Here is a 15,537-nt window from a genome sequence, read left to right on the forward strand (position 1 = left end):
CTTCTACTAGATCTATAGAGGATTCTTATAAAAAAGCAACCAAATGGATGATAGATTTTGATGATTATGTAAACAATGGAGATTGTGCAGTTATTGCAGATGAATTAGATTCATATTTGGATGAGAAAGTTATACCTCGGATGGAAGATTTTAATATTTTGAGTCGGTGGAAGACAAATGCTAATGGGTATCCTACATTAGCTCGAATTGCTAGAGATATTTTGGCAATTCCAATTACAACAGTTGCTTCTGAATCAGTTTTTAGCACCAGTGGTAGAGTTGTGAGCCCATACTGTAACAAACTTCATCCAAGCACATTGGAGGCCTTAATGTGCTGTCAAAGTTGGTTACGAGCTTATAATAGCAGTATGAGTTTATTTTACATTGTAATTATATTATACATTTATTAATATTTGCACTTGTAAGTTACGTTACTTATATCATTTTCATTGTTTTAGGTTTGAAATCTGAGGCTATCTCTCAATTTGCCACATTTCTCGAGGAAGAACAGGAGGAGCAGGACGAGCAGGAGGTAAATAGTTTTATTAAAAATATTAATTAAGTATCTACATTTATTTCATTTATTTTATTGCCGATATAAAAATAATTTTTTTCTTTTTATTGTAGGATTATGAAGATTGAGTCATTGATAAAGATAATTATTTTAATAATTTATATTTTGAATGTGACTTTGTAATGGATCAATATTAATGTAAGATATATTTTAAACTTTATTTTTATCTGAATTTTTTTATTTTAATATAATTAATTTAAAATAAAAAAAATATATTAGACTATTAGTTATTCGGGAAGGGAATGAAGATTCTCTCAAGTAATTCTGACGGGACAGGGAGAGGACGGAGATATATACAAAATATTAAGAATGAATATGGAAAGATTGGTCCCCTCCCCTCCCCATTGCCATCCATACATCACAATTAATTATTAGTGACTCGTGACTTGGAATATAAATTGATTATGTATCTTAAAGTTTAACGTAACATTTATTGTTTACTCTCTTATTCTCCGGAAGTGGTTTGGGGAAAGAAAGAGATATGAAAATGAAGTTAAAAGAGTACACGTGGGTGGTCCATAATTTAAAAGGGCATGCATGGAGTAAACTTGTATGTTGTTTGTAAGCAGCCACATATATATATATATATATATTGCTATGTTACATTTAATGTAACATACACACCCAATAGTTGGCAGCCATGTGTCCTGAGGAGAGAGAAAAGGCATTGAAAAACAAGTAAGAGGAGTTGGCTGTAAGTTACATGAACTGTAACTTAGGCAACTCCATATATATATATATATATATATATACACACACTTATAGATGCTAAAACAAGTCATTATTAGTTTTAAGAAAGCGACCCATGTGGATTGCGTACACAGTACACCCTCCGACTGTCGACGAGGTGGGCCAAATTGCACTGTGGATATTTTTTGTTATCTTCACAAAAAAGAAAAAAACATAAAAATTAATTTGTTATATATACGATTGAAAAGATTTCGATGCCGGACACTGATACACAACTCACACTTTCAATGCATAAATGTATATATAATTTGCATTTGCATTTTATTGTGCATTGAAGACATTTAATATAATTTGCATTTTGCATTTTATATAATTTTTTTTTTTACACATATTCCTTTTAAAGATTGGGGCTGGATGAAGGTAAAAAAAATTACCTCACTCTAGTGTATTAAACTTGATCTGCGGAGGCGATTTCTCTGAGTGAAAACAATAGTAAATGCCGAAATCAGAAGAAATTGGGTGGAACAATAATTTCAGTTAGGGTTCATACTGAAAAGGTCTCATCTCATGATATAAAAGTGGGATTCAAGTTCATTATTCATGGAATGGCGTAGGATGCATTGCAAGATTATTCTTTGATACGGCTACTTGTTTACGTTAAAGCCATTACTCTCTTTTAAAGTCTGAGACAGACAACTAGACAAGCATGGGGCTTGCGTGGGGCTGCAATTTAATCTGCAATTTAATCAGCTTTCTAGAAACAAAATAAGAAATTATTATATGTAATAAGTAGGCCGGGGCCGAAATTTTTATTATAATTGCATTATTTGAATTCCAAGTTCCAACTTCCAACAGTAGGGGGAATGCGGCGTCTGGGTGTTTGCGTTATGTCTCATTGAATCATCCAAAAGTTGCCCATTTTACCGAGTTTGAACTTTTTTTAGTCACCCAGAAGACAAAATCGTTGTTTCAAAAACTACCCCAAAAAAAAAAAGTTATTAACCATTTGGAATCGAAATGGGTCGCTTGCAAATTTATCAAATGTTGATTATATATATATTTTTATAGAATTTAGTGGGCAATACTCAATTATTGTAGGTGACGTAGGTACAGATTCTGTGAGCTTTGGGTAAGAACTAAGGAGCAATGCGCAAGATTCTAGTGGCGCTGCTTTATCCATTTTTCTGCTTGCATGTGAAATTATGGACATGAAGTTTGGTGGCGACAGCAACAATTAATGTCATTGCCAATTTGCAAAACTGCAATCGCTGCTAACTTTCAGGATTTTCGGTGCCATCTGAACTCGAATAAAGATTTTATGAATTATAGAAAACGAATGAATGGATCCCAAGTAACCGAAAATTAATTACTTGGATCGAGATGTTAGCTAATAAAAAAGAGTTAGTTTGGGTTTATAAGTAGAATATGTTCTCCACTCAATAAACTAATTTTTTGTGTTGAATATTTAAAAATCTAGTTCAAATTCCCCAAAAAATAATATCAGAGTCAGACCTTAGAAGTTGAAATGTAGTGGTAGAATAACTTAAATATATAAGAGGAAATGATTAGGATTTGGTGGTGGTTTCATCCGGGAAATTTTTGAGTTATATTCTACCTTAGGTAGTAATTAAAGTGGAGTTCCTTAAGTTTATAAGTAGGGTAGATTGCTCCACCAAATAAGTTAGTCTTTTGAGTTAAATATCTATAAATCCTAAAAATCACTTCCCAAAAACTATAAAAAGTATCATACAACAATAACAAATCTCTCTCTTTCTTAGTTTCCTCTCAACATATTCCATGTCTATAGATTTCAAAAGATCTCCAAATCGGTTACTTTTTTTTTATATATTACAATGATATCATTAAAATTAAAAGTGTAATTATATATATACACTATCTAAATTAATTTATTGATTTGCTTAGATTTAAATAAATCGATTTTATTGCTGCGCAACCCAAATCTTTTACTCTCGCTAGTAATAGTGGGGCATTTCACTCTTATCACATTTGTGAGAGAGATAATATATCCCTATCTAAGGCTGGGCATAGATTGAATTGAGTCCATACGGCCATCCCTACCCCTATCAAATAATGAAAGGAAATGAGTCCTTACGGCCATAGGGAATTGAATGGTTAAGTTTAATTAAAAAAAACCAGACTTATAGTTGGGGATAAAGTATGTTGTCTTTCTAAGATGTTATGATGCTAATATTCTAAAAACCTTTTTCATAAAATATTTCATACAACAAAGGTACACAGTTTATTAATAAATTTAATTTAGTATCAATTTTTTTGCTTCTTTGCTATTTACCCTTTTTCTTGAATTAAGAATTCGTGATCGAGATGTAAAATTTAGAGTTTTGATCTGAAGAGTTTGTAAAGAAAAGTGATATTTAATTAGCTTTGAATTTGTTTTTATATTTTATAGAAAAATAAAAAAGAGGAAATGTCTTTATATAAAATTGTTACAGAGAGGCGGCAGCATCACCACTCTTGACCAAATTCAAGGTTTTTTTAGCACTGATTTTGGGTCCCAAAAAAAATTAGTGTACTTTTACAATCCTGCCTAAGTTGGCTCATTTTCATTCCAGCAGAGCTTCTAACACCCTTCTAAAATCCGTTCAACACCCCTTTTCAATTTTATTTCCTAAAACATCTCCCTTTTAATTTTTAAAATGCAAATCAATGTATTAAAATTAACTATCTATCCACAAAATTTTTCCCTTAAAAAACATTTCTTTTAAGTTTTCATTTATAAAATATATGAAAATCTTAAAATCTTAAATTATTTTCTTCTGACTATATAGATTCTATTTCCATAACTCTAAAATTCTTATAATTTTCTTAAATTTTCAGTCAAAGTTTAAAATATATTCAAATTATAAAATGGGGTGTGTGTCAAAAATTTGTTAAAAGTATAATTTTTTTAGTGTTTAATTCCCATTCAAAATAAAGAAAAAAATTAATTTCTTGGGTTATTTAGGTAATTTCCGCTGAAAAGGGGCATTTATGCGAAATTTTGAGGTGTTAAAACGCCGACTCTTTTCACAAGCGAACGCAATCGAGGTCCAATTGTTTTGAACTCATCGAATTGTATTCAGTTTGTTGCCGCACCCTACAATTCATTGGGCCTGCTTTACCTTAGTTTGTTGCTGCACCCTCCAAGTCCAAATCATAAAAATCAGTTTACATTACTGCTGAATGGTCCTGCTGTAGCCTGTAGTTGCAAAGTTCAGCTGAATTGACAAATAGGCAAAAATGCGCACAGAGCAGACGATCCATTCCCAAAAGCAGACGCTTAAAACGAGTGAGGGAGGAAAAGGAAAAAAGAAGTATGGAATTACTCGTTGGGTATGTGCTTAGATTTTCAGTAGATTTTACATAATAATATTTGTGAACTGTATTCAGCTTATAGGGCAAAAAAAAGATTATGTTACTTACAATAGAGTTGATTAAACGATTGATCCTGATAGATTTGTAATTATAAATAGCAACATGTGGTAACTGTTTGATCGATATAATAGAGGCCTTAATAGAAAGAGGGTCCACATTTTATTCAAGTAATGGAGCCCTCACTGGATAAGGCGACCTTTTATTATTATTATTATTATTACTTTTTGTGTAAGATAAAGGCGAACGCATTTAAAATATGCATAATACAGCTGCTTTTGAAGGTAGGATTAACATTTTCATATACTATTGTTGGTCGGTTCTGGAAAGTTTTTGATCAATCAAATTGGCAACGGTGCGCAGGTTCATTGTTTTGGATCCTGAAATGAGCATAACACAAAACATTGGCGCCGCAGAATGCTTACTTTTCGTTATCGTTCCTCCGTGTGTGTGTGTGAATAAATAATTTCCCTGAAAATGTCATGATCTTCCTGCCCAACCGCCTAATTGTCTCCGGTCAAATATTTCAATTTTGACTTTCTCGTACATAAAGGTTGAAAATGAGAATCAATCTACGTACTATCCGTTTTCAAAGCTTAAGTTGATGACATGGAATTTATGAGTACTGGTCAAATAATACAATACAATATATGTGGTTACTGAGGTCATTACTCTTATTACGAATTAAAGAGATAAAGATTAAGTTTTAGCTAAAGATTTGACTTATTTATACGTAAATTTGTTATTTTGTTGTTATCTTACCTCCTCTTTATGTTAAAATATCTTTAAATTATAGTCTCTATCTGGCTAAATCTAATTCCCCCACTGCACTTGACACATAAGAGCATAATTTGAAATAAAATTCGTCAATTGAAGTGTGGATAGACAATAATTAGCAAAAGAGTATGTGATGTTTACTAATCGTTCATATATATGCAGTTGCTAAGTTAAAATTATTTGTAATTTATAGTTCACCGAAGTAGTCTCTCACGACCTTTTAATTGTTTAATAGTTAAAAACTAACACACACACACACACACACACACAAAATTGTAGGTTGATGTAAGTTACATATAGTATAACTTAGCAGTACATATCTCCCGCACACACATGTGTATGCGTATATATATCTATGTGTATGTATGTGTGTGTGTGTACACCCACATATATAAAACTTGATTTTGACTTTTTGACCTTCATTAATTCATGCTACCCATGAGACCGAGGTGGTTTCTTTTAAGCTTTTAGTACATAAGTGTACCATTTGTTAGAAGCAATGTTCCTTGGGCTGCAGAAGCTGATCAAATTGATGCTTCAGGGGATGGTAAGAAGGTACTATCTGTTCGAACATATATGTTGCTTGTAGGCAGGGGCTAGCTAGCTACGCGTGTATCAATATACTTGTCATAGCTTAACGCCATGTACTTCAATAGAACTCAGGAGAGGGTATCTATGGGTTACGTACATTATCATTTTAATTAGTCAGTGCTTGCCTAATATTACTTCAATGCAAGGAGTAGTAATCCCATATATATCCTTCATTCATTTTTTAAGTTCATGGGAAAGTGGTTGAATTGAACGAGCACGAATTCCTTCGAATTGAATACATGACCAAGTGTTGTAGCAGATTGTATTGCATTTTCATTTTTTTTTTATAATAAGCAAGTTGAACAAGCCTTCAAATTAAGTTTCAAAGAGAGCATGGGGGCGATTTATTTTAGGTGTTAGGCAGCCATCACGCACAAGGTTGGTTAGAGCATCCACCCTTATTAATTATACGCATAAAACTACAAACACTTTTAATTTTATACTGTCTATATAGTAGACGGGTAGTATGGGGATAAGACAAGGGTGGGCGTGAGGTTTAAAGATATATAGAGGACTCTAGGACCATATTAGAGAAGGAACCACTCAATTAAAATAAATAATTTTAAGTTGTTAAATAAATACAAATCCACCATGGTCATAAGAACGTGTGGATTCACGTGTTCTATATATATATATATTAATATTAGAAATATTGAAATTCACTAATTTCATATTTTCTATTGAAATGTTCAGTTAGCTTTTAGTATTACGACATAAAATTTAATAAATTAGTTTGATTAGAATGACATTATTGAGCAGAACAATATCTTACATTTACATTATATTCCATGAGGCGCAAACCGCACAAGGGGCATCGAATTTCGATATAATATGGCCAAAGCTAAACTACTATATATATTTTTATCCTCATTTGCGTCAAATATTCCAATAAAATAGAAGGGCAAGAAACAAATTATTCGTTATGTTGCATAAATATTGTCTAGCAAACCAACAAATAAATATTCCCGATCTAGTCTTTGATCGCTTAATCGTCTCTATGACAAATAATAATCCCTAAAGTACAACTAATAAATATAAAAATCTTGGAGCTAGTAATGATTTGATCAAAATGATGAGCAGAGTGAGTACCTAATTACTTGAGTCAACATGAAGCTTTAATCCACTTTTATTTTTATTGTTGGTTGGTAGAGGAGAGGAGAATACAAGAAATAAATAAGAACAGAATTAACTCTTTTTAATGCAATTGCTAGGGCCCGTATGTCCTCCTCAATCATGGAAGCGGTTCTGTCTAACCCTAACCAAATAGAGCTTCCATTGCATCACCATCAACCATCATCATTATCATTTCTAATCATGATCTGCCAAAAAATGCAGAAAAATTAAGCAGCATTTATTTCTCAGGATTGTTGATGAGCATTGAGCACAGGATAAAGATTTTCAACGAAGCCAAGTAAAGTTTTTTTTTTCTTTTTTGGTTTTGACCACGAAGTATTTTGGGGAGGACCCCAACTGTGGGAGGCACCTTTAAACATGTACCACAACCCAGATTAGAAGTTCCCACTCAAACTGAGAGGCACAGATTTTCCCAACAAAGACGACTTCCCTGTGACTTGAACTGGGGAGCAAACCCAATCAAGCCACTTAAAGGGACTTAATTGCCAGTGAAGCCAAGTGAAGTTAATGATATGGCGAACCCGCCATTGATTTGTTCGATTGGTGGTTATCTCATTTTCTGAAAAAAAAAAAAAACTCGTTTTGGTAATAAATAAAACTTAATCTAGAAGTTAATCAAGACATACAAGCAATTAATGCCTTGAGAAAATGGAAACATTATCCATTTTATAAGAAAATGCCTATCATAGAAAGCGACAATCGCGCGCGCAATTAATTACCAACCTTCGATTAATAACGAACAAGAAGTTCATCACTAGCTAAGTTAAATTGACTTAATGTACCCCAAGATTAAAATAAGGTTCAAGTAAAATTCAATTTTTCTTGCATTTTCTTTTTTAAAAAAAAAAAATTGATGAAATGTTTGACCTAAAAAATTGAATAAATTTACAATCACTGAAAACAAGTGTTCATTTACTTAAAGTCTATTTGGTATTGAAGTGTTGTGCCTTCTAAGATACAACTACGTGAAAAAGAAAATATAATTGTAAAATAAAAGTTTATATTAATTATAAAAAAATGACTTTTAAATAATAATTTTAACAAAGGTAATAAAGATATAATAGATTTTTTAGTATACAAATAAAATCAGCTCAGCTTCTAAATCACAACAATAAGTATTTACTAAACACTTGGATCTTCTAAACTATAGTTGTTCGATCATAATACCAAACATGATCTTAGCTTAAGGTGAATTGTGAATTCAAGGAAAGTTAAAAAAGTTTCAGATAAACAAAAACACTATTTATTAAATATAAAATGCATAAAGCTATTTGCGGTCTAAATTCTATTATGTACATTCTTTTACTTTGTAAACTCACTGAACAATTTTAATTTTTATTTATTTATTTTGGACACTCTTTCAAATGCACAAATAGTCCTCCATCGAATTACTTATATAAAGTTATTTATCACACCTAACAAACTTTATTCTTCTCTTTCTTTTGAACAAAAACACATAGAAAAGAAAATGTCCATCACAAATTTTCAATTACAGTGAAAAAAAAAAAGAGTAATGATATAGTCATAAACTTTTGTACAAACCGATGTGGCGTTAATTCATTGGTTGAATTCAATATTTCTTGGCCCACATGATTTATTTCTAATATTTTATATTTTTATTCAACTAATGAATTAATACTACATCAGTTTGTATAAAATAAATTTGTACAAAAGTTTGTGGCTGTATCATCACAAAAAAAAAATAGAGGTATTTTTGTTTTTAAAATAGGAGTATGGGCCTAGGACAATTTTTTTTTTTTGTCAAAAAAATGTTTTTGCTTGTTGTTAGGTCTCGATTAGCGTTTACCAAGTAGGATAAAGGAAGAAAACTAAAGATATTGCAATAGCAGATTTGAGTCGTGGATGAAATTGAAACACCTAATTTATCGTGCCTTATGAATAAATTAAGAAAAATAAAATTGGACCACAATCAGTGTTAAAAAGAAAAAAAAAGTCATTAATTTTAAACTTTGATTGACTTTCTCTAATCTAATGGATGCTTTAAATGGGTGTGAATAATATATAATTTACATAATGAACATTTTAATAATATAAAATTTTAATTAAATTAAGAGTATTCAAAATATATTGTAAAGTGTAATTAGCCCTATCAATATAAAATTAAGCTCAATCACTTAAAACTTATTTTTAAAAAAAAGTCTCTATCTATATGTGTGTGGTTTTCTAGAAGTGCATCACTGCATCAGCATTTTCTGGTCTAATAATTGGTGTTGGTTATGGAAATATGATATTTTATATTTATTTTGTACGCTTTTTAGAAAGGAAATGAAAGAAAAAGTGTTCTTTAACACCCTGGCTGGCTGGCTGGATTATATTATTTGTACAGCAAAATAAAAGAAAGCCACAAAATTTTTTTATTGGCGTGCACAAGTGGGTGCTGATTAATTCGTAACCCTCTCGATCAAGTCCACAACAACCCCTTTACCAACTTGTTTCCATATCTCCATTTCTTTAGTGCTTCCCAGTTCATCTTCTTATTATCTTAATTAACTAATTTATCATTTTGTTTTCACTTGCCGTTGCCGCCTGCTTATCCTTTTTATTTGGTCACGGTCCTCACGGACTCGATCCATCCAACGGTTGATATTTTCCACGCAAAATCAAAATAGAAATTGAACTCTTCTAATTTTGCAGACCGCCCCCGCTCCCTTTTTTTTTTTTTTTTTTCGTTTTCAGAAACAGAAACAACGGAAAACAGTCAAATACCAACAATCAATCTTGCTGACTCATACTTCTTATTTTTAAGTACTAATATTCATCCGAAACTCTTATCTTTAGACGAATTCCTTAAACCGACTTCATCAATCTTCATTATCTCTTCTTCTTGTGCTTGAATCAGAACAACGCTTTCAAGTTTCAGCCGCTCTCTAACACAAAATTTACACCGTCCATTTTCCTTCGTCATATCATCATTTTTCATGGCTGTGTCGCCGCAAATTTTCCCGCCAAGAAAACGGCGGCCATCGGCGGGGGCGTTCATATCGCCGACGCTCTCAGACCTGAAACTCGTCGAATCGCTTCTCATTTTATCGCAGGAAGTCTCATCAATGAAGCCGCTTCAATTTCTTCTTCAGAGAAGCTGTCTTTCGATCATTCGGAAAGTGAAGCTCCTGTCTCTGTTTTTCGAAGAGCTCTTGGCGAATCAAGTTTCGTTTTTCTCTCCGCCGGCGGTTCTCTGTTTTGAAGAAATGTACATAGTTTTGCAAAGAATGAAGACGCTGATCGAGGACTGTTATAACGGCAGCAAGATGTGGCTGTTAATGCAAATCGAAACGGCGGCGAACAATTTCCACGAGCTGACGATTGATTTATCGACGCTGTTGGATATCATGCCTTTGCAAGAGCTCCGTTTAAGCCAGGACGTCGAAGACGTCGTCGTTTTGATTAAGAAGCAGTGTTCGAAACGAACCAAAGGCGCTCTCGTTGATTCGAAGGATGACAAGCTAAGGCTCCAGGTTTTAACCACGCTTGATCAGATCAAGAAAGAGATCGTTCCTGATCATTCGATTCTTAAGCAAATGTTTGAAAGCTTGGGATTACGCAATTCTTCTGCTTGTAAAGAAGAAATCGAGAGTCTCGAAGAAGAAATTCAAAATCAAACCGATCAAAAATCGAAACATTTCGCTGCTGCTTTGATCGGACTCGTGCGTTACACGAAATGCGTTCTCTTCGGCGCCTCGGTTCAGAAATCGGATTCGAGACTACGGCGGAAGAAATCGGCGTCGGATGCGAACGTTCCGGCGGATTTCCGGTGTCCCATAAGTTTAGAATTGATGCGGAACCCGGTTGTTGTGGCGACGGGGCAGACGTACGATCGTCAGTCGATAAGTTTGTGGATTGAATCGGGACACAACACGTGTCCCAAGACAGGTCAGACCCTGGCCCACACGAATTTGGTGACGAACACGGCTTTGAAGAATCTGATAGCTTTGTGGTGTCGCGAACAGAGGATACCTTTCGATTACGCGGCAAGCAGCGAAAAAGTTAACGGAGTTGTAACCAACAAAGCGGCGTTAGAGGCAACGAAAATGACGGCGTCGTTTTTGATCAATAAGTTGGCTACTTCACAGTCGATGGAGGCAGCAAACGACGCCGTTTACGAGCTTCGCTCCCTTTCTAAAACAGACTCCGATAGTCGCGCTTGCATAGCCGAAGCTGGAGCCATTGCTTTACTTGCACGTCACTTAGGTCCGGATACAGCCTCGCGGCTCCCCAACCTCCAAGTCAACGCAGTTACAACGATCCTCAACCTTTCAATTCTAGAAGCAAACAAAACGAGGATAATGGAAACTGAAGGGGCGTTAAACGGCGTTATCGAGGTGTTAAGATCCGGGGCCACGTGGGAGGCAAAAGGAAACGCGGCAGCAACCATATTCAGTCTATCCGGTGTGCACGCACACAGGAAGACCTTGGGGAGGAAGACACGTGTCGTGAAGGGGTTGATGGACTTGGTTAAAGGGGGGCCCACGAGTTCAAAGAGGGACGCGTTGGTGGCAATTTTGAATTTGGCGGGCGATAGAGAGACTGTTGGGAGGCTGGTAGAGAGAGGAATTGTGGAGATTGTAGCTGAGGCGATGGACGTGTTACCGGAAGAATCGGTAACCATACTCGAAGCCGTGGTGAAGAGAGGCGGGCTGACGGCGATTGTGGCGGCGTATAATACAATAAAGAAACTGTGCATTTTGTTAAGGGAAGGGTCCGACACGTCGAGAGAAAGTGCAGCGGCGACTCTCGTGACTATATGTAGAAAAGGCGGGTCGGAGATGGTGGCGGATATTGCAGCGGTGCCGGGGATTGAGAGGGTAATATGGGAATTAATGGAAAGTGGAACTGCGAGGGCAAGAAGAAAGGCGGCAGCACTGTTGAGGATTCTTAGAAGATGGGCTGCTGGGTTAGATGCCCGTAGTTCTTCAACCACCACCGTCACCACGACAGCTATGACAAATTCAAGAATAGTATTGCCAAGCTAACACTTCAATTTTACTACTACTAGTCTACTACTACTATTATTATTATTATTATTATTATTTTAATTACAATTATGTTTTACTCCAAGTTTAATTGTAAATTATGCTACAAATAATTAAGTTGATATGTTTGTTCTTTGATCCGTAATCTCTGTAAAATAAATATAGTTATTCATTTATTTATCCAAAATGTTGCTCTAGTACGCCACCATCTAATCTTTTCAATGGCAATACAATGTCCAATTAGATCAGGTGTAATTTTTTCTATATTTTGCCCACCAAGGCTTTTCCAATAATTGTTGATTTCTCTTTTTACAATTACGGGTAAGGTTAGATTTTTTTTTAATATGAGATTTAAGGTCTTATCTCCATAAGCATGTTAATTCATATTTTTAGTAAATCACGAATTGCAATAATTCTCCAAAAAGAACAAATCTATAATATGAAGTATATTTTGGGGATTGATGTTTGTCAAGCAGGCCGCAGGCTTTGTTTGGTAAAGCCTCGGCAGCCCTTCCAACAAATGACGCATTAACCAAAAAGAAATAAACAAGAATTCACACATTTGGCTTGTGAAAAAATCACCAAACTTTTACTGCACTGATATTCGATTTGTCAAACGCCCAACAATTTTTTTTTTTTTTTTTTTTATATAGCTATTGATTTTATTCCGCAACTGCTGCTGTGAAAATGGGTTATTTTTTCACAGCGCACAATTGCAGCTAAGCCGGGTAAACGACGACTCCTAGGTCCAGCCTTGGGGTTGCAACCACTGACGCAAAAAAAAAAAGGCATTAGATTGTCAACTGAAACAAACGGTGCTTCAAAGTCAAATATTTAAAGTGTCAAAACACGAAGGTCTTATACCGAAATGGCTGCCAGCAGGAACCTTCTACTGCTGCCTTTCAAATTTCACCATCTAAGAAGAATGCCAATTTTGTCAAAGTCTCCAAATCGTTTTCTTATAAATTGCCTGAAAGCATCTCACTTTCACTCACTCAGCCCACATCATTCTTTTTTCTTCGATTATTATTTTATTCTGTGTCAAAACTGAAGCTTCAATCTATAATTCCAATGGTGGGACTAAAAAAAGTTGACCCTGCTGTTATTGCAGCTTTCTTGTGTGTCATGGTCATATGCCAAGCTTCTTGTGCCAGAGTACTGGTGGGTAATTTTCTCCAAAAAGATGTTCCCATTAAGGGACAAGTACTATATCTTTCTCTCCCTCGGCAAAAATTTGAAGTTCCATCAAGATCTCTGGAGATGCCTATGAAGAAGAAAGTTGAATCTGAATCTCAGATTATTCCAGAGAAAAATGGCAGCAACAGAAAGTATGAGTACTTAATTCTCAATGTCCTTCCTAAAGGAACTCGTGTGCCACCTTCTGGTCCCGGCAAACGAATCAACAACTATCTTGATTGATCTCTAATCAATCTTTCAATTACTTGATACACTTTTTCGCTCTAGTTACAATCATATTGTAATTTCATATACAATAAATTATACGTTTTGTTCCTATTTTGTCAACTAAGATCAAAGATAATGCCATTCATTTCATTAAACACATGATTGATTTCGGACTTGACTTCTCTCCTATGCTTGAAATTGTGACACAGCAACATTACTGGTCCAATCTACAGAGTCTTGAATAATCCCCAGATCAATTATCAGATACTGCTGTATACATCCATGTACAATTTACAAAAAGAAGGCAGTATGGGACCACTTCCAGGAAGACCAGGGTAAGTTTGGGTCCATTTTAGGATGGTCCAAGTGAAAATTTCCAGGATCAAATGGATAACCCATTTTTAGTTTCTTTCAAGTCAAAAATCCATGCTTATGGGCCAACTGAAGAACAGTTTGGCAACAAGAATTTTGGGCTTACATTTTCAAACAGAATGGACTCGTTTGTGAGTTCTATGCTTGACAAAACATTCCCTCTTAACTCTCTAAAGCAAACAAGCATGTGAATGCCCATCATTATCAGAAGAAAGCTCTGGCTGGCTTGGGTGAGCTAGCTATGCATTAACTGCCTGAGATTAATATTTTGTCCTTTGCTCCAGGGTGAAAACAAAGAATCATTAACCACTGCATCTTGTAGGCAAAGACGAAGAATTTATTTGGTCCCCCTCATTAGTTGATGGCACAATCAACACGTCAAGCTAACCCAACCGAAGCCTGATCATAAAGAGGGCTGGATGTAGGGGACCAAATTGACCTAAAGTGGTGTTTAGTTAAAAGAAAAGTAAGGAAATGAGAGGAGAGAAAAGTGAAAGAAAGGAGAGGAGAGTCATTGAAATTCTTTTATAATGTTTAATTTGTTACAAAATTATACAAAGAAAGGGGATGCCTCATTTTTTATTTGGATAATTTGTGTCAAACTTTCAATATTTATCATAAATATAATCATAAACAATAAATTTATTTAATATACTATATAAATGGCAGCAGCGACAGTCCAATGGCAACAACAATGGCGACAACGGCTATTTTAAAATGACTACTAAATTTATATTTCTATATCTACAAATTAATAAAATAAATAAAATGATTTTACTAAACAATTACTTTAACTTTTACTAATGTAACATTAATTATTTACAATATTAAATTAATAAAATAATCATTATTTGATAACATTAAACAAGATAATAAAAGATTGAAGGGTTAATTTTGAATGTTTTGGCTTACAACAGGAGAAAATTTTAAATTTATCACTATTTGGTGTGGAACTGGAATCTCAATTCTACATTATGATATATATTAAATTCTAATAGGAATTAAATTTTTATAATTTATGATCAACCAAACAATAAAAATGGGAGAGAAATACAAATTACTTTTCTCTTCCCCTTCCTCCCCTTCCAACCAAAAATTAGCTAAGGGTTCACCATCGAATGGATTGAGGCTGGCCCATTCGAGTTTTATTTGATAAAAACGTCTCAGCAGCTGAAGATATAATTGCACCAACCAGCAATTAAGATAAGGATTTTTTTTTTATTTTTTTTTTAAATTGTACGATAGCATGGGAATAGACATGCAAAATTGCCCATTGATCACATCGGACAATTTATACTATTGTACTGGCTCGCGTAGTCGTGTAATTATGGTTTTGCTTTTGAGAAAGGTCTTCGTTACATGTAAAACCTAATCACCCTCAGTAACCAGCGCCGTGTGGTTTGCATTGGCATTTGGCAGTCCTGACAGAAATATGAGCTCACCGTGAATTCATCGCAAAATATATCAGTTAAAAGTTTGGTGTGTGTGAGATTTGTTTGCATATTCTCGTGAACTAGATACATCCACACTGCATATAACATGCTCTCGCTAAAATATTTGTCGTAAAGCTTAAATATAGAACAGTTGATTGATGGATTGCCAAAATCTCAGGCC

At 34.4% G+C, this 15,537-nt stretch overlaps 1 protein-coding gene across 1 annotated transcript; it reads left to right on the plus strand.

Annotated features, from left to right (window-relative positions):
• Positions 1-9,903: 9,903 nt before the first annotated feature.
• LOC102621293 (U-box domain-containing protein 16) lies at positions 9,904-12,334 on the plus strand. Its single transcript, XM_006481107.4, has one exon. The coding sequence runs from the start codon at positions 10,096-10,098 to the stop codon at positions 12,145-12,147; it is 2,052 nt and encodes a 683-aa protein (XP_006481170.1). The 5' UTR covers positions 9,904-10,095; the 3' UTR covers positions 12,148-12,334.
• Positions 12,335-15,537: the final 3,203 nt, after the last annotated feature.

The sequence above is a fragment of the Citrus sinensis genome, chromosome 6 (genome assembly GCF_022201045.2).
Source record: "Citrus sinensis cultivar Valencia sweet orange chromosome 6, DVS_A1.0, whole genome shotgun sequence".
Taxonomy (NCBI): domain Eukaryota; kingdom Viridiplantae; phylum Streptophyta; class Magnoliopsida; order Sapindales; family Rutaceae; genus Citrus; species Citrus sinensis.